Here is a 19768-nt window from a genome sequence, read left to right on the forward strand (position 1 = left end):
GAATTGTATAACTGATTGTAAGAAAACTTATATCTCAAGATCAAGTTAAAGTCTCAACTTGAAGTTTAAGAAACTATACACATTCAGTTGATTTATATTCACTTGATATTGATAAGAAGATCTTCAATATAACTTCTTAAAGTACTTGAATTCAATTTTCCGATTTTAGGGTATGTTTGAGGTATTGCTGATTTATATAAACGATACGGCTGAGTTATCTAAACGATACAGCTGAGTTATCTAAACATTTTTTTTGATTTTAGGGTATGTTTGAGGTATGGCTGAGTTAATTAAACGACACGGCTGAGATATATAAACGACACGGCTGAGATATATAAACGACACGGCTGAGATATATAAATGACACGGCTGAGTAGTGTAAACATAACATAAATCAAACACACAATACATGGGTGAGTTATGTTTTTTACATAGAAAACCAAAAATACAGGTTTTCTGCACCATTCCGGTATTGATCCATCTATCCAAGCTTCAATGAACTCCTCTGTGTCGTCTCTGCTGAATCTGTCACTTCTTTTCATCTCCTTCATTTTCTTTTTGTTCAATTTTCTCTCACTCAGATCTGAAAAAAAAATTAGATTATCCAAATATGGGTATGAAATCACAAACAAACTTAATTAAATACATTCCACAATTGTCGATCTGGGTGTTTTTTGGAATGTATTTGTCTTTTCTCCTCGGAATGCACACTTCTTATAGCTAGGTTTTCGGAGATTGACGGAAAGTAACTCAGCCACAACTGCATATATAAACGAAACTGCATATATAAACCAGCAGTAAAAGAAAAGTAACTCAGCCAAAACATAAATTAAAACTCAGCCACAAACTCGAAAAACGCAGCAGAGAAGATGATTTCGGACGATTACAGCGAAAAATATTTCGTAAAAACGATTGGAGACGACGATTTCGGGGAAGACGATATCGGATAATACAAGACAGAGAGTTAGTTCGAGAAAGACGGAATAAACACAATGTCGATGACGATTTCAGGGAAGAGGCGGTTAGGATTCTTTTAGTTCTTCGACGAAGTTGTGCTATGTGGTTGTGTTTTTTTTTCAACGTTATGTAATTAAAGAGATGGTTGATTGTTTTCTATTACTGATGTGGATACTTAATTAGTGATGTGGATTTAATGTTTAAAAATAATTTCAATTAAAAAAAACAAACCAAAATCTTTTATTGTCATTTACTAGGGGTATCCAAACACTCTAGTAATTTTTAAAAGAAGTATAACACTCTAGTAATAAACCAATTTTTTTTATACATTCTAGTAATTTTTTCGTTAAATAAAGGTTCATTTAACTAGAAGGCGGTCAAAACAGATACAGATACGCCAACTTAGTGGAAAAGGCAAAAAATCCGGTTAGAAATAGAGAAGATCTAGTTTGGAGAAAGGACATTCTTAGTTATACATAAGTCGGCATAAGAAGTAATGTTTACATAGCTTTACTGTTCTGGTCGAGTTCATGCCTTTTTCGAGTTCTAATAATCAAACCTTTGATCGAAACAAAAATTGCTTAATTTCATCGAAGAAAGAGTTCAGAATCGGCTGAGGGGAGGTGGATCAAATACGTTTCTCAAAGGGGGAGGGAAATCATCATGAGATCTGTTGGAGAGGCTCTCCCAGTGTTCACAGTGACATGTTTAGTTCAAGATGAAATGGGAACGGTAGCAAAGGTTAGGTAGGAAAAAGCACAAGAGAAATTGTAGAAGTTGAAATTGACATTTTTCTTATTAGTTGAAATTGACATTTTTCTAATATAAAATATCAATGTTACTTTTGGTGAGAAATCTAAGTTTTTGTTCTCTTTAATTTCTTGTATTTCAATAAAGTTTCTTAAAGCCATTTCTCAAAACCAAATACATGGTTGAAGGAATACACAACCACAAATGTGTATTCCTTCAAGGAGCATGGACGAAGAAGATAGTGTCACGAACACAGATTAATTAGGGTGGTTCACAAGGAACATAAAACCGGGAATGAGACGATGTTTTTTTTTTCCTTGGGAGTAAGATAGTCTCAGGTTGTTTTCCTTGGAAAATATGTCAAACAAACAAGTCTTATTTACAGAATATATCAAACCAAGCAATTATGTGGATGACACAAATGCGAATCGAAGACCACAAAAATGCGTTAAAAATATGTATAACAAAAAGCAGAAGGGAAAAGAAATGACGAGGGGCTTAATAAACATGAAAAAGTTAAAGATGTCGAACATAATAATAAAAGTGGTTCTTGTACAACTCAAACAATTCTCCACTGAAGAGAGTTCCATGAAACACAAATAAAATAAAATAAAAAGAGACAAGGGGGAATGAAACAGAGAGTGTGTGTGTTTACGAGAGACATAAACACCAAAATAAATTCTACTTAGGAATGGGATTTGGAGCCTGGTAGTTGAGAGTCCTCCGGAAGAGCATGATGTGTGGCTCAGGGCGATGAATAGCGTAGTGGACCCATCCACGGCTTTGCTGCACTCCTATAGCTCTCCATTCACTCTGCCACAAAAACCAAAAGACGACCGACGACTTTTTAAAACTCTCAAAATCAAGGAACTCAGAAACAATGAAAACATTAAACTTTAAATGATTTGCAAGTCAAAAGTAGTAATAGACAACATGAAATGCTTATGGTGAGATCACAAACAAAGAAACGCATCAATGATGATGATCAAACTTCAAATCCTCATCTCTCTCTCTTTGATTACACTGACTAAACTAAAGTACTTTCATAAGAATGATTTAAAGACTAGATCACAATAACAGTAACTTACTTCGGCGAGGATGCGATTCTTAGGGAGAAGCTTAGCAACCTCTGGAGGAAGTACGACGTGCCTGCCAGATTCAATAAAGATCAAACCCTAAACGCGATTACAAACTGAAGATGATGATGATTGAGATACCTGTACTCGTAAGTATCATCGAAGTATTTGTCAGAGTATTCGATCCGAGCCATCCTCTTTATAAAAAACTGAGCACAAAAGATGAATCTGAAGGAGAATGGAGGCGAAAGGGAATATAAAGGATTGGGGGCAGAGATGTAATTAATGACAGAATATTCAATTTTGAGCAACGGCTGTGTTCTTTTGAGTTTGAAATTCTTTGGAGCCGCTCCTTCCCGCTCACTCAGTGAATGCCCTAAAATGTGATTTACGGTTTTAATTGTAAACCAAACCGGTTCATTCTCCTGGTTCTGTGTATCCCACTTTCCCGTTTCTATTTCTACAACTTGCTTTTACAAATCAATCTCCCTCCAATCATGGCTACAATCTTTGACTACTTTGATTACATTTGAATTAGTTTCCATTTGGTTTTTAGTTCTTAGAATTTTAAACCACGGTTGAAGGATGTTTACTTGATTTTAGTTTGATGTCTCACCATCCTCCCTAGCAACACATGGGTTTAGATTTTATATTGGGAGATAGAAGAGACTGACTTCATGTGATTAAGAACATTCGTTTTCATCATATTTATTGTTCTTGGCATTATATACAAAAAAAAATTAGATTCATAAGAAACCCCAAAAGAATATACCCAATAGCTTAGACTCACTTACTTCCCACACTTGTTTTCTCCTCTACTCTTCTACCAAAAACCAAATCCTCTTAAAAAAAACCTTTTCTGTTGTCTCTTTCAATTGTTGAGAAAGACAACACATTAGGAGAAATACCTGTACACGAATACTAACCGAACTACTGCATTATATCAATTATACTAGAATATAAAAAAGGCATCAAACCGATCCAAAGGCTTTCAAAAAGAAAAAGAAAAAACAAAGACACCCTTGAGAGTGATTTACTGCTCCATACTGTCCTCCTCAGGTTTATTCATGGCAGGTACTGTCTTTCTCAGCATAGATGTTCCATGAAATACCATCACCGAGAAGTCTCTTCTGTATTCTTTCATCTAAACAAACATCAAGTTATCAGAGACGTGATTCAGTTAAAGAGTTAAATACAGCTTTATTATTAGAGATATACCTCCTCTTCGGTCATCTTGGTGAACCCGAATTTGTCAGTCCATATCGATTTGGCTTCATCTGCTGCTGGTAGCACGAGATGTTTCACGTTCAGGGACCCAAGTAGCCTCTCGATGCAATCAAACAGACATTGGAAGTAGCCCTACAGTGAGCAAACCAAAGAAAAATAACATCAAACTCTCAAAAAAACAGTAGGAGCATCGCAAGCATTTCATCTCTTAAACCAATCAGATCATAATGCGCGAGATCATAATACATATTCATCATTCCCACATTCTTAAACCATTTAAAGCAAACACAGGCACAGGGATACGTGAGTTCAACAACAAAGCTAAATTACCTGCCCTTGACAATCTCGGCTGGTAGCAACCAGAGGGAGTTCCGCGAGTTCAGACCCAAATACCCTAAAGATTCCCACGGAAACAATCACCCCACTGCACCAGCAAGAGACAAATACAACACACAAATTAACAAAGATGAAATAGGCTACAAACAAAACATAGACTGCCAAGGAATCAGAATCTTACTCCACAGTCAACATAGTGCAGTACATGCCGCTGAAATCTTGGCCTTTTGACTTCCTTCTGTTCCACACCCAAAGTGGTTCATCAGCTAATTGGTATAATGAGCATGCAGAATAATCCACTAAAGTGGTTGACCTTACTAAAATTTGCACTTACCCATACAGCATGGCTGGAATGAGATCTCCCCTGCTCCCAGATTCACTGATGGGATCAAACCGCTCCTATAGCATACCATGGTTACAAAGGACAAAAAAGAGTTAAACCTTCATATATAGAATAGAAGGGGCAAACAGCACAAAGTATGGACGGAGTTTGAAATGTGGCCGAGTTACATGAAGAATGGAGAGTGCCTTCCCAAGCAAGGCTTTGGTATCTGTATCATCCGAAGAGGTCAACCTTCCACTAAGGACCCTCCATCTTATGTCTGGAGTGGTATTGTCATCTGGACAGCTTTCTTCATTAGGATTTTGCTTCTTCCTTAGAGAGTTGTAACTAAGCTTCTCTTCTCCTCGAACTACCAAACTGTCTAATGAAGTGTTGATATTTTCGCACCCGAGGGAACAGAACCATTTATCTTCAGGTAGCTCCTGTTAAGGCATAAACATGATGAAAGATAAGGCTATCACCAGAGAGAGAGAAAGAAAGAAAGAGCCAAATAGGTAGAGCACCTTGAGATCAGCAATATTATGTTCTTTCAAACAGCCAACATGGAACTCCTTTTCACACTGAGAAGGAAGCATAGAAATTGAAAATGGTGAAAACCAAATGCAGATTTAAGAGACAGATGTCACAATACAGCAATTATTAAGATACCTGATCACATATTATCACAGTGCGAGCATTAAAGCCCAACCTGCAAAAACTATGGCCTCTGCAAAAGCAAAAACAATTAAGTAAAACATTAGCCAAATAAGACCTTATTAAACTACCGCATTCCAATTTGAAGAAAGTTGTTACAGGAAACTAGATTACACAAAAAGGTAACCGCCATATACTTGATAATAAAGAGAAAAAGCTCGATATTCACCTGCATAACACGCATACGCTTGGAAGCTCACTCGCAAGGGAGCTGACAATCCGAATGCATCTTGTGGTTATCTGAGCTATTGCATCAACTCCACGAACTCTACCAGCTGCAACGGCATTGGGATTGCTCTCCACGCACTTCTCTCTCTCAATCATATTCACACAATATTTGCAGGACCACCTCTCACTCGGAAGGCTTGGTAAATAAGCACATACTAGATAAATACAAAAACAGAAAAGTAGGCTACATCAAGATGACGCTCCAAAAACTCTTTACTATAGCAACAGAAGAAACCCAACAAGGAAAACTGGAAAAGTGCAAGCCACGAACCTATATGATATGATCTTGGACAAGTATCACAACACAAGAGTTCACCCCCATCCTTACAGATACTGCAAAGATCATCATTTTCACCGACGGAAAACTTCTGGTCCATTGTTAGAGCTACTGAGAGTTCATGAAGAGATACACCATTGGTTGTATAAATTTGATGAAACCTGAACATCAATCGAAGACCAACTAGTTAGTTCTAAACCTTTTTCTGTGAATCACACAATCAGCGATCTTAAGGATCAACGGCTTTAGCTACTAATTAGTATACACTTACTATTTCAAAGTACCCAGGTTCAATGTATTTACAGTTTTGTAACATATGGGTAAAAGTGTTAATGCTCTTTGTCTACACAGTACACGGACAGATAAGGAAGAATAGTTCTTGATAATAGGTTTCCAAGGAGACTGGTCGTAGCTTCACTATAACAATCCTCAGTCTCACTGCTACTAGAGCGTGAATATGGAAATAGATGCAAAAAAAACTTACGGCTTTCGACGACTTCCACAGCCAGCATGCGCCTCAAAAGTTGAAGGACTGACCTGATCCCATAAAAAAATATAAAGGCTAATTCAGAGCCCCATAATTAATGCCAGGAAAGAAAATTTACGACATTAACGAGAGCGTACCACTGTGTCACAGCAAGAGCAGAGTATCCCAAATCCCTTCTTATAGCCGACAAGCATTTTCTGCGTCATTAACAAAATGGTTGGAACAGATAAAGTTACACAAACAGAAGAAAAGTCATTAGTCATGCCGAACAGAACAAACCTTTCCAGCGAGAAAATATCCCACTTCGGTCCCATCTGGCAGTATATCATCCTCAAAAACAAGTTTGTGCAGCCGTACATCCCTTTCAAGATGACAAAAGATGGACTGAGAACTAAAACAAAGTATGACAGACAGCAAGGAAAGAAAACAATCTAGCAGTATAGCACTAGACATAGATACATAGGTTAAGTGCTGTCACACTCATAACAACAACACTACTCACTTTCTGGTTAGTTTCCCATGGCTGTTGCTTTTGATTGAGCTGGATTTTGACTCACTCGGAGTAGTTCTTGAAACCACACCTGGCTCAGGTGACCTGTAGAACCCAAGATAAATTTAGCCTAGCTAACAAAGTAAGGTCAACAAATATGTTGATGTAATCGATATATGCAAACTCAGAAGAATTGTATGGATCCTGACAGAATTCTCTTTGCTCAGGCCACCAATTAAATGAAGAGCATATAGCAAATTTCTAATATTACATATCATATAATCATTTTCCAGAATGATGAATGACAGATTGCGAACTGATTATAATATAACAGGCCGCCTACAAGATGCAAACCCAGACGAAAGTTATGTATCTTAGCCTAAACACAAAATGCAATAAATACTACAAGAGAGAAGAAACATCGCATAGTTGACGCCACACACATAACAACAACACTCACTTTTTGGTTGGTTGTTCTCGCCTGTTACTTTGGCGAGGAGTGGACATTGGCTTTCTGGGGATGGTTTTTTTAACCACATCTGGGCTAGAAAATCTGTAGGAAATCGAGGGAAAATTTAGAATCAATCAAATCGATAAAGGTCTGAATTGTTAATGGTGTAATATATATACCCAAAAGTAAAAGTATGCATATTCCTACTTACAGAATTCTACATAAGCAACCATACAATTAGACTGATAGAGGAAGATACAGCTCATAATCTACTTTAGATAATTCGAAAATTCTTTCCCGGAATCATTATGCTACTGTTTCATTTTACCATCCACCCAGTCTGAAAAGACTAACTTAACACGGTAAGTGTATGTTCCTCTTACTTTCATATGATTCAGCGGGAAGGAAAAGGCTGTTACGAGAAAATAAGGAAATATAAGTCATACCCATTAAGAGGATTTGCTTTAGACGGACTGGTATGGGGTTCTGGCTCCTTTCTCTCCAAACACGATTTGCACGCAAATAATGACTTTGTTTCACAAGGCTCAACCATTGGACCTGCAATCAATTAAATATAACCAGTTTGAATTCTTTAATTAAAAAGTATTTCTAATATTGCACAAACCAATGATCCAATCAGCAAACCTTGACAACCGAAACACACGCTAGATTTCTTGAAATCTGGTCCAACTAACAAACGAAGTCTTTCTTCTAGTGTATCATACGAAGTTTCCTTGAAAGCATTCATGACATCACGAAGTGTGCATCCAGACTCCAGTAAGATATACTCAGGTGGACGCTTGTTTGTGCTAGAAGCATGCTGCTCGAACACGGCGGGACTTACCACCTACGGAAATGAAAATTAAAATAAATTACATCAAACCTGCTAGGCATTATGCATGTCCAATCACAAGACCTTTAAGAACAGTAGATGTTACTAACCTGAGTTCCTTTGCAGTCACCACAGAAGCACATAATGCCAGATCCTGATATTACTCCTTTAAGCCCTCTAGTCCCTGCCTCTCTCATCTACCATGGTGAAAATACAAATCAGCTATAAAAAAATCCCTTTTACACACGAGTGGAAACAAAAAGAAAGCCATCATATCATATATACCTTTGCGCCTCGAACATAGTACACAGTTAGTCCGTCAAGTATTCCAGAGTCGAGAAGATCTTTCAGCTTTTTCGGGAAATCCCGGATAAACTTCTTGGGCCGTCCACGCTTGTTGGGAGTAGTTGTGACTGGAAGGCTTTGAAAATCATCCATTCCGACATCATTAGCATGCACAGCTACCTTTCCCAAGTCTGATGGTTCGATATTCTCCGAATCAGGATCCTCCTCTAAATCACTTGTTTGTTTGACTAATGATCTAGTTAACCTCCTCAAAGGCTTATCTACTGCATCACTCATTGCCTTCTTATCCACATGGCATGGATCCACACTATTTTTCTCATGAATCTCCTCCTCTTTCCCATATCCCACTAAAGTAGAAGCATCAACACAATTATCTTCACTATCTTTACCTTCCCTTTCTTGATCTATATGATCTTCCTCACCATTAGCCTCAGATTTGCCACCATCAGCAAGACAACTATCTTTAGCTTCCCTTTCTTGATTTACATGATCTTCACCACCATTAGCCTCAGATTTGCTACCTTTATCCTTTTCCGGATTCACATGATCTTCATCATCAGCATTAGCCTCAGACTTCAACATGGACCGAGTCAACCTCCTACCAGGCTTTCCATAACCCAAACCACTCTCCAACTTAACCTGACAAGACCTCGAAGTAAGTTTAGCAAACTCGCTAAAACCAGCAGGACACGCCATAACAATCTCTCTCCGAATTGTTTGTCAGCCCTCCACACGATCAAAGGAGCTCTAGTCAGCGCACCCATCGTGCACCCACCAAACTGGGAGCTCCCATTTGAGATCATGACAGACACAAGCGACTTTGCAGTTGGAGCTGTGCTAGGACAACGAAAAGACATGAAGCTTCACGTAATCTATTATGCGAGCATGACATTAGATGAAGCTCAGTGTCGCTATGCAACTACAGAAAAGGAACTTCTAGCAATTGTCTATGCCTTTGAAAAGTTCAGATCCTACTTAGTGGGATATTAGGTGATAGTGCACACAGATCGTGCCGCATTGAGGTATTTGCTGACGAAGAAGGATGCAAAACCAAGGCTACTCCGATGGATCTTATTACTCAAAGAATTTGACCTAGAAATCAAAGATAAAAAGGGCATTGACAATAGCGTTGCAGATCACCTCTCCAGAATGAAAATAGATGAAAATAGAGCACTTGATGACAGCCTTCCAGTCGAGCATGTCTACTCGATCAGTCTGGGAAGCGTCACAGAACAACCGCTCTGTCCAGTTTGCTCCAGCGTTCTGGAACACCTTGTCTGTGCGATCAAAAAGCAACATCCCAACCTTCCATGGTTTGCTGAGATCGCCAACTATCTGGCTGCTGAGAAAGAACCTGTCAAATTCTCCAGCAATGATAAACAGAAATTTTGAGAGGTGCAAGACATTACTATTGGGATGAACCCTATCTGTACCGTAGCTGCAAGGACGGAGTATTCCGACGATGTGTAACAGAATCTGAGATTCCAGGAATCCTCTATCACTGTCATGGTTCCTCTTATGCAGGACACTTTGCGACCTTTAAAACCGTGTCTAAGATCCTTCAAGCCGGTTTTTGGTGGCCAACAATGTTTCAAGACGCCCATTCCTACATCTCTAGATGCGACTCATGCTAGCGACAAGGGAATATCAGTAAACGGAATGAGATGCTTCAGAACAACATCTTGGAGGTTGAAGTATTCGATTGTTGGGGAATCGACTTCATGGGACCATTCCCACCATCCTTCAAGAATGAGTACATCTTGGTAGCAGTTGACTACGTTTCTAAGTGGGTGCAAGCGATTTCCAGTCCCACAAACGATGCAAGGGTGGTCATTAAGATGTTCAAAACCATAATCTTCCCAAGATTTGGGGTACCACGCGTGGTCATCAGCGATGGGGGTAGTCATTTCATCAACAAGATCTTTGCAGGTCTATTGAAGAAGAAGGGCGTACAACACAAGGTAGCCACACCATATCACCCTCAAACTAGTGGGCAAGTAGAAATTTCAAACAGAGTGATCAAGAGCATCATGCAAAAAACAGTTAACACAAGTCGCAAGGATTGGTCGCTCAAGCTAGATAACTCTCTCTGGGCTTACACAACAGCTTACAAAACACCAATCGGGACCACTCCTTACAATCTGGTGTATGGTTAAGCTTGTCACCTACCGGTTGAGTTGGAGTATAAGGCGGCTTGGGCTGTGAAACTACTCAACTTTGACATCAAACCAGCAGCAGAGAGACGATCCATGCAGATTCACGAATTGGAGGAAATTAGGCATCTCGCCTATGAAAGCTCTAAAATCTACAAGGAGCGAACTAAGGCTTACCATGACAAGAGGATCATCAACCGCAACTTTCAACCTAAGGATCAGGTGCTCTTGTTCAACTCAAGGCTACAATTGTTCCCTGGAAAGATGCGATCTAGGTGGTCCGGACCATTCACCATTAAAGAGGTCCACCCCCACGGAGCTGTTGTGGTGCTGAACACGAAAGGGGAAGAAATTGTTGTCAATGGCCAACACATAAAGCCATACCTTGCTGAGACAACAAACCTAGAGGGTGAAGAAATTCCCCTAAGCTATCCTCCCTTAGCCTAATAGGCAAACCAAGTCAAGCTAGTGACTTAAACCAAGCGCTTGGTGGGAGTCAACCCACTGGTGAGTGTAAATATTTCTTCTAGATTTCGTTTTTGTGTTTCTTTTTACTTTTTGCAGGATAAAAATCAAAAACTCTGAGTTACTAAAAACCGGAACAGTCTCCGATTTTTCAGAGCAGCCGCTCCGCGAAGGTAAGTCTCTCGGGACCAAAAAAAAAGAAGAGTTTTAATTAGATTTGAATTAATTTTGTAAACTAGAGGAAAACCCTAGGAAATAGGAAGTGGGGCACGAAGTGGGCCTATAAAAAGGGAATTTTTCCCATCTCTTTCCCACTTCCACAAAACTCGCTTCCTCCTTCCCCTACAACCCCTCTCCTTTAAAAACCTTAAACTCTTTCAACTTCTTCAACTTCTATTGAGTATTTTGGTTTCTATTTTCTTGGATTTCGAACAATTTGGCTAATTTGCAAGACTCTACCATCACCAATCGAACAGTAAGAGGCAAAAATCACACTGTGATTCTCGGCCTAAAAATCTCTTTATCTTCTCTTCTTTGCGCTTGAATACATCGATTCTAGAAATTATCACAATCAAAATCGACCTCTCCTTCTGCTGCTAGGATGGTTAATAGAAGTTGAGATGAGAATGGTTAAATATATTAGGTTAGATGGAAAGTCATCACCTTTGGGCCAATGTTCTTAAATTACACATGCATCGATTTATAGATACGATTTTGGGATCTATTGAATCGATATTTGATTGGCGAGTTAAATAATAGTATATAATCTTCTAAAGTGATTGTCCCTGGTTTGCCATTGTCAATCGCTTGTTATCTCTACATTGGGTTATGGAATAGTTTGGAAAGAGCTACTAAAATCGTAAAAGCTTCCAACTTTTTCCATTCAAACCCAATCGAACAGTACTAAGAACTTCTCCTTTGGTTTTGTTTTGCAGATGGCTCCCAAGCGAACCAAGGCAGCATCCAGGATCAAGCCACCATACGTTCGGGGTGAACCGGAGGATTACACTGTTCCCCCAACCTACCCATGGCCACGAGAAGAGGGAACCGAGATCTCCATCACATATCCGAACATCCCAAAGTCCTCGGAGACAAGATGGGATAAGGAAGCCTCACGCCGCTACAACACTCTGCTCAACACCAACATCCTCCCCACCCGTTTCGTCGATGCCGGGGCTTTGAGTGACCTAGGCCTCCATGAGGATTTACATGCGGTTCTCCATGTGCTGGGAATAGCTGATCTTTGTCACATAACTCACCCGTTATACCCTGATCTGGTGAGGCAAGTCCTAGCCACCGCGGAGTTCACTTTCAAAAGGCCCGGTTTCCCGATCTTTGAGGAAGCCTACTTCACTTTCTTTGCAAGCGGTGTTAAGCACTCCATTACCTTGGAAGCGCTGACAGAGGTCTACGAGATGTCCGAGGAATACACTCAGACGTCCTTTCCAAGGAAGTTTGTTCCAGAGCAAGCATTATGGAAATTCATCGCTTCAGGGGATTTCAAATCCTGATCAGCCAGTCAGTCTCACATTTGTAACCCTGTTATGCGCATTGCTGCTAAGGTCATGAGCAATCTGCTCTTCACAAAGGACCAGACGTCAAAGGTGACACGTGGAGAGTTGCAGATGCTATGTGCCGGTGTTGAGGACGAGCTCAAATCCTACGACATTGGGATTCCGACTGCGCCGATGACAACTAGTCCTGGTTGTGTGCTTGCTCAGATGTTTGTGGACAAGAAAGCCAGAGTGGTCAAAGGTTCTTTGAAGAAAGACCGTTCTGGGAGTTTGCTTACTCCTCTCTTCCGCCACTTAGAGCTTAATCTCAGCGTCTATCAGTGTAACGAGACAGCGGCGTTCATTGATATCCCTTACCTGATCAACTGCCAGATTCTCCGCGACGAAAACACGTACAGCTTCCTCAGTCAGGACGAGAGAAACCTCTATTGCAAGCTGCCTCAACCGAACATCACCTCGCTAAGTGACGTGACCAACATCTGTTTCGTCCCTGATTCTCAGTATCTCTGGGCCAACCCAAAGTCATCTTACCGTGACGATACTATGGATGATGTTAAGTTTGTCCGCACAGATGGAGGCAACAATGCATATGACCTGGGTTCCCTTGATGACAATGCAGATGATGCCACCTACCGATGATGGATGGTAGATTCTCAGCGTAAGAACAACAGCCTCATGAAGAGGATACTGAAGGCGATCACTGGAGGATGCATGGGAGCTCCGAGCACAGCTGAACCTCGTAAAGACTAGCCTACACCACGCAGTCATCGTCCAAGGAAGGAGCCAGCAGGAACTGCAAGGGGTGGCGAAGAGACTCCATGGGCTACTCCACGTAAAAGGAACAGGCGTTCCGCGGGCCAGTCCGAGAGCGATGATACTGACTAGGCAGTCTCCTAGTTCTATCTCCATTGTTATATCCGTTTGAACCATTATATTTCTGTTTATGTTTCCTGCACTTGTTTATTATTTTGGCCTTTCCTCAAATTATTTTCTCACCAGGGATGGTGAGAAGTAAGTCTAGGGAGGCGATTATCTGCTACTATTTTTTTACCTTTAGTTTTGTGTTTAGAGTCAGTCCGCTTTGATGTCTTTATCGAGTCAGTTTGTTAAGATTGAGTCAGTCCAAACTCTGTGGGAATCATGACCTTATTCTATGATGTGTATTAACCACCCTCGTGCTCTAATTCATCTTATTCAGTGACCTTAGCAGAAGCGACAGACGCACATGTGGATCCAAAACACCTTGACATTACATCATCTTGTTCTCCAAAAGCTTTCAGCTTGTCGAGGTTACTCTGGAAAGACTTAACTCCATCCAACTTGAACTTAATCTTGACTGCAATTCTTCTTGTTATAGGAGTTAGAATAGGGTTTAACGTGATCAACACTCAGGAATTCTTATTCTTTTTATCCATCTTACTGATCCTGAGTGGCTAGCTCATCTTTAGCTAGTACCCACCTTAAAACCCTAAAGCCTTTGTTCCGCCCTCATGCATTTGTTATTCAGTATCTTATGTACATATATGTACAAAAGGGCCGGAGAGGAAAGAATCGACACAGTCTCTTACTCGTTGATGCAACAGAAGTTTTTGCTGAAGAATAGGCGGAAGCACATGGAGCAGCCGCTTCGCCGCCGATGATCTAACTAAGAAAAGAAGAGAGACAAGAATGAATGGGAGGTCAAGAACTCCAGTGGCATGCCGGTATCACAATTGTTACCTCCTGCTTCGTCACCATCACCTATGTATTATTAAAAAAAAAAATTAGCTTTATGTACTTCAGAATAACGTTATGAAGAAGGAGAAGATTCTAAAAGAAAAGACAGACACCACTGGTAAATTAGAAGGCGTATAAAGAAAAGAGATGAGAACCATGCAGATCAGAGCGACTGTTCCCAAAGAAGAATATGCAAAAACGAGTAGAGGCTGTGGACATCAATGGATCTATCCTCTCTTGCAATTTTGCGCGATATCTTACATCCTCTACGAAATTTGGTAACTCCTAAACACTGATTAGCTCCACTTAAACACAAAAAGGCATGTTTCATACCTAGACCGTTACTCTATCTAATGCCTATGATGAGAAGCTCACACTACTCTTAATTGAATATAAGAAGTTTTGTCTGGAAGGTTTTAACTTTGGCAGGTATGAGATACAGAGTATCAAGCCGTTTTGAACAGCAGTCAGTGGGGTTCTTGGTAAGGATGTGTCGTTTTAGCTAAATTGCTTATATGGTTCAGAGATTCGTGGTTATTGTATGGTTGCTGAGAATAAGCGAGTTCCCACACTTTCAAACCTTTCTCTCGGTTCTTGGTACTTGATTTTGTTTGAGGACAAACAAGGATCTAAGTCTGGGGGAGTTGATATATTGTGTTTTGGCACATTATACGTATGTCTTACTAATAGTTTTCAAGGTTTTATCGAGTCTTTTTAGTCCCTTTTGAGTCATAACAGGTCTAGAGTTGTATTGGATGAGAAATGGACCAGCTAGAGGAAAAGAAGAGAAAAAAGTATGATTGGGAGTCTTTCGCGCAGAACAGCCAACCGGAGCAGCCTGAGTGCCTGTTCCAGCGATAGAGATAAAAAAAAAAAGTTTCCAAATATTTCGGGATTTGCCCTAGATTTCCTATTTCATTCTTCTAGCGGCTCCTATATATAGTTTCCTATTTATTATTTTAGACCTACCTCAGTTTTACGCAAAAAAAACCTGAGAGAGCTTGTGATTTGCGATTTGCTACTTGTAAATGAGACGGCTCCATCTATCTCCTAGAGAAGATTATCCTGAACCCTCTGATTTCTAATATTTATTATATGCAGTATTATTCAGAAATCATGCTTCTCTGTTCTTGTGTTATGTCTGAGTAGTCACCAAGTTAGTTTAGGGTTCTAGGGTTTTGGATTTGTGAGCTGAAGCATAGATAATTCATCTTAAGATTGTCTACATTCATATATGTTCTTATTGCTTGCATTGAACCGATCACTTAGTGCATGAATTAGGGTTAATCGATTTAGCTAACCGTTGATTGATAACCTGATATGATTTGAATGAGCTTGCATCTCTAATCAGCGAGAGTGGATATTAAGGTGTATTGTGAACATATCGGACTTGATCTCTAAAGCTTGCTGGCGCGTCTTGATCCAGTCTTGATCCAAACGACAGTTTAAGCATCAAGACCGACCTGCAAAGGAATCGATATCACGAGAGTGGGTTGATTTAGCTTGAGTGATCCGAGTTTAGACTTGTTATAAACTGAACTTGAATAATTGCTTGGTTCGCGAACTCCTTGCCTGAAAAGAAACCCTAGACTAGCGCCTTTAATCAATTTGAAAACAACATAATCTTGTTACTTGTTCCTTACGTTATTTACATCTTCTTAAAACCCCTACTTCGTTTTAGCTTAATTCTGATCCCATAGAGATAAAGTGTGAACTGGTACTCTGGAATTGAATCTAAAAATATTACAACTACACTGTTAACTTGACAGTAGATTAAGATCCAATTTTAGTATATCACTTCCGTGCTCAGCTACTGGAGCTACTGGATGTTCTTCTGAGAGTTCGGCCGATGGTTTATGTAATAATCTCCTAGACTATATTTGCGAAGTGATTTTGCCACATATCCTCTCTACAATCAATTTTACAAAACAAATATGACATGCTTACTGAAATTGATGACATGGTTTCCGGAAAAATATGACACGGATAATTTTATTTAATATTGATTTATATTTTTGGCAAATTTATTAGAATAACGTAATAATTCATATATTACATTTAATATTGATATTTCTTTTTGGTAAACTTTTTTTAAATATGGTAATAGCTCATACATCATCTATAAAATAAATATATTCATATATAACATTTTAAATTTCGAAATATTATTATTTTTGTATAGTTATACAATTTGTATTACTAAAGCTTTCAAAAATTTCTATAATTTTTTAAAAATTTAAATATCTAATCGTAAGATCATTAGTTTTTTATATACAAATTTTATAAATATTGTGTATGCTAAATTTTTGATAATTATACAATGTTATATCATTTTTAATAGTTTTATATAAAATGATTTAATATATATAAAATCTATATTAAATATTAGTAAGAAAATAGTAAAATCTATAATAATTAATGAAATTTATTTTTAAATATAAGTTAGATTTAAAAAAAATTTTAAAAAACACCTAGTAATTTATAAACGGAAAGAAAAAGTGTGCTTTGCGTTTTGGGCCACGCACAGAGAAACAAAACAAGCCCAGCAACGGTTTGTCTTTACGAAATGCAAAGAGAGTCTTCTAGACCCTTTCTCCAATTATTATATCTAAAAACCCTATCACTCACTCTCGTTTCCAAAACCATTTCCCTTTATCCACCAACCAAAATCCAGAACCTCCTCGTTTCCTCCGGTCTCACAAAAAAATGGCGTCCGCAAACGTTCTCTCCTCCGCCTCCGTCCTCTGCTCTTCACGCCAGGTGACGAGCTTCATTCTATCTCAATCAGTTTGGATTCTTTATTCTTCAAATTGTTTCTGTGTTGGTGAAAAATGGTTACTTTTGTGGTTGCAGGGAAAGCTCAGTGGAGGAAACCAGCAGAAAGGTCAAAGAGTTAGCTACAGGAAAGCAAGCAGCCGTTTCAGCGTTAGAGCTAATGTAAAAGAGATCTCTTTCGACCAGAGCTCAAGAGCTGCTCTTCAAGCTGGTATTGACAAGCTTGCTGATGCCGTTGGTCTTACCCTTGGCCCTAGAGGTATCATTACAATCTCGATGCGTTTGTTCCAAATTGTATCTCTCTTTTGTCTTAATGTTGTTTATTATATTTTTTTTCATGTGATGGTCTCAAGGGAGAAATGTTGTGTTGGATGAGTTTGGAAGTCCCAAGGTCGTGAATGATGGAGTCACCATTGCTAGGGCCATTGAGTTACCTGACGCTATGGAGAATGCTGGTGCAGCACTTATCCGTGAGGTTAGCCTGTGTGTGTGCATCTTTACCTCAGTTATTATATCTGACAATAGTTATTGATTTGGTCCTTTTCTATGAAAGGTTGCTAGTAAGACTAATGACTCAGCTGGTGACGGCACAACCACTGCCTCCGTCCTTGCTCGGGAGATAATCAAACACGGCTTACTAAGCGTCACTTCCGGTGCCAATCCAGTCTCACTCAAGAGAGGAATCGATAAGACCGTTCAAGCTTTGATCGAAGAGCTCGAGAAGAGGGCTAGACCTGTCAAAGGCGGTAGTGACATCAAAGGTACTTACTCTATCCTTCTTGTTAAATTTCCATGTTGGTTGCTAATACTAAAACCATGTTTTTCTTGTTCAGCCGTGGCTACAATCTCTGCTGGAAATGATGAGCTTGTGGGAACAATGATTGCTGATGCCATTGATAAAGTTGGACCTGATGGTGTTTTGTCCATTGAATCTTCTTCCTCCTTTGAGACTACCGTCGAAGTTGAAGAAGGAATGGAGGTATGAATTTGTTTAGTATTTATCAGTGTTCTAAAAAATTGGCCTAGGTAGCGTTTAGGCGCCCGTCTAGTCGGCAAATTTAAAAAAAAAAAAATCGGTTTATCTCCCGCCTAAACAATTAAGTGTCTAACCGCAGCCTAACGATTTCTTGAACATTGGTATTTTTTCTTAGCTATTCAACCCTAATTTGCTTTGCCAATGTGTTTGCGAATTACAGATTGATAGAGGTTACATCTCACCACAGTTTGTTACAAACCCTGAGAAGCTCCTAGTCGAGTTCGAGAACGCGCGCGTGCTGATCACCGATCAGAAGATCACTGCGATCAAAGACATCATCCCGATCCTGGAGAAAACCACTCAGCTCCGAGCTCCGTTGCTCATCATCGCGGAGGATGTCACCGGCGAGGCCCTGGCGACCCTCGTCGTGAACAAACTCCGCGGCGTGCTCAACGTGGTCGCCGTCAAGGCTCCAGGGTTTGGTGAAAGAAGAAAAGCTATGCTTCAGGACATTGCCATCTTGACGGGGGCCGAGTACCAGGCCCTCGACATGGGCCTTCTGGTGGAGAACACGACCATAGATCAGTTGGGGATCGCTAGGAAAGTCACTATTAGCAAAGACTCGACCACGCTTATAGCTGATGCGGCTTCCAAGGACGAGCTGCAAGCTCGTATCTCCCAGCTTAAGAAGGAGCTGTCAGAGACTGACTCCGTGTACGACTCGGAGAAGCTCGCCGAGAGAATCGCCAAGCTCGCAGGCGGTGTTGCCGTTATTAAAGTCGGAGCGGCGACTGAGACTGAGCTCGAGGACCGTAAGCTTCGTATCGAGGACGCGAAGAACGCTACATTTGCTGCAATCGAAGAAGGGATAGTTCCTGGCGGCGGTGCCACGCTGGTGCATCTATCAACTGTGATTCCTGCTATTAAGGAGAAGCTTGAGGATGCTGATGAGCGTTTGGGAGCCGACATAGTACAGAAGGTAAAGAGATTCATCAGTTTTAACGTTCGGCTTTTATATGGATCAATCTTATGTTTTTGAATACAGGCTTTGGTGGCACCAGCTGCGCTTATTGCACAGAACGCTGGAATAGAAGGAGAAGTTGTTGTGGAGAAGATTATGTTCAGCGAATGGGAGATAGGGTACAACGCCATGACTGATACATATGAGAATCTGTTGGAAGCTGGAGTGATTGATCCAGCTAAAGTGACGAGATGTGCGCTTCAGAACGCTGCTTCGGTTGCGGGGATGGTGCTGACCACTCAGGCCATTGTTGTCGACAAACCGAAACCTAAGGCTCCTACTGCTGCTCCTCCTCAGGGTCTCATGGTGTAATGAAATCACTTTATCATATGGCTATATTTGTTGTCCCCAATTATATCTGCAATATTTTTCTCTGGGGAAATTAGTAGTTTGTTTAACGGTAATGAGAATATCATCTTTTTGATTTATGATTTGCAAAATAAAAGTTTATATTCAATATCTAGTAAACCTTGTTTAGCATGATTCCCTCCATCATCATCTTTTTAAGTTTTGTTATCCAACTCTAATGTGTTATGGACATATGTCACTCCCTTGGACAGCTATTAGTATTTAGTCTAATATGTGTCCATGCATGTGCGCTACTCTCTTTTCATGTAATCATGTTTAATCTTCTCAACAACGTATAATACAGTTGCTGCATCTTTAGTATATAATCAATGTATGGACTCTCTCCT

The 19768-nt window shown here is 39.9% G+C and overlaps 3 protein-coding genes across 3 annotated transcripts; 1 reads left to right on the forward strand and 2 right to left on the reverse strand.

The window, feature by feature from the left end:
- Window positions 1-2209: 2209 nt before the first annotated feature.
- On the reverse strand, window positions 2210-3079 carry LOC106394808 (cyclin-dependent kinases regulatory subunit 2). The gene is made up of 3 exons (XM_013835360.3): window positions 2925-3079; window positions 2796-2856; window positions 2210-2520 (listed from the first exon to the last, which is right to left on the reverse strand). The coding sequence occupies exons 1-3, from the start codon at window positions 2975-2977 to the stop codon at window positions 2389-2391; spliced, it is 246 nt and encodes an 81-aa protein (XP_013690814.1). The 5' UTR covers window positions 2978-3079; the 3' UTR covers window positions 2210-2388.
- Window positions 3080-3463: 384 nt separating this feature from the next.
- On the reverse strand, window positions 3464-9180 carry LOC106396860. Its single transcript, XM_013837363.3, has 19 exons — window positions 8433-9180; window positions 8258-8344; window positions 7961-8162; window positions 7762-7873; window positions 7325-7417; window positions 6877-6969; window positions 6654-6735; window positions 6512-6571; window positions 6372-6424; window positions 5882-6048; window positions 5552-5765; window positions 5338-5395; window positions 5193-5249; window positions 4857-5111; window positions 4681-4745; window positions 4528-4584; window positions 4341-4434; window positions 4002-4142; window positions 3464-3927 (listed from the first exon to the last, which is right to left on the reverse strand). The coding sequence occupies exons 1-19, from the start codon at window positions 9147-9149 to the stop codon at window positions 3817-3819; spliced, it is 2718 nt and encodes a 905-aa protein (XP_013692817.1). The 5' UTR covers window positions 9150-9180; the 3' UTR covers window positions 3464-3816.
- Window positions 9181-16818: 7638 nt separating this feature from the next.
- On the forward strand, window positions 16819-19532 carry LOC106423897 (ruBisCO large subunit-binding protein subunit alpha, chloroplastic-like). Its single transcript, XM_048754688.1, has 7 exons — window positions 16819-17061; window positions 17155-17335; window positions 17430-17551; window positions 17630-17837; window positions 17910-18055; window positions 18273-19031; window positions 19098-19532. Exons 1-7 carry the CDS (start codon window positions 17008-17010, stop codon window positions 19383-19385), a joined length of 1758 nt encoding a protein of 585 aa, XP_048610645.1. The 5' UTR covers window positions 16819-17007; the 3' UTR covers window positions 19386-19532.
- Window positions 19533-19768: the final 236 nt, after the last annotated feature.

The sequence above is a fragment of the Brassica napus genome, chromosome C4 (genome assembly GCF_020379485.1).
Source record: "Brassica napus cultivar Da-Ae chromosome C4, Da-Ae, whole genome shotgun sequence".
Lineage (NCBI taxonomy): Eukaryota > Viridiplantae > Streptophyta > Magnoliopsida > Brassicales > Brassicaceae > Brassica > Brassica napus.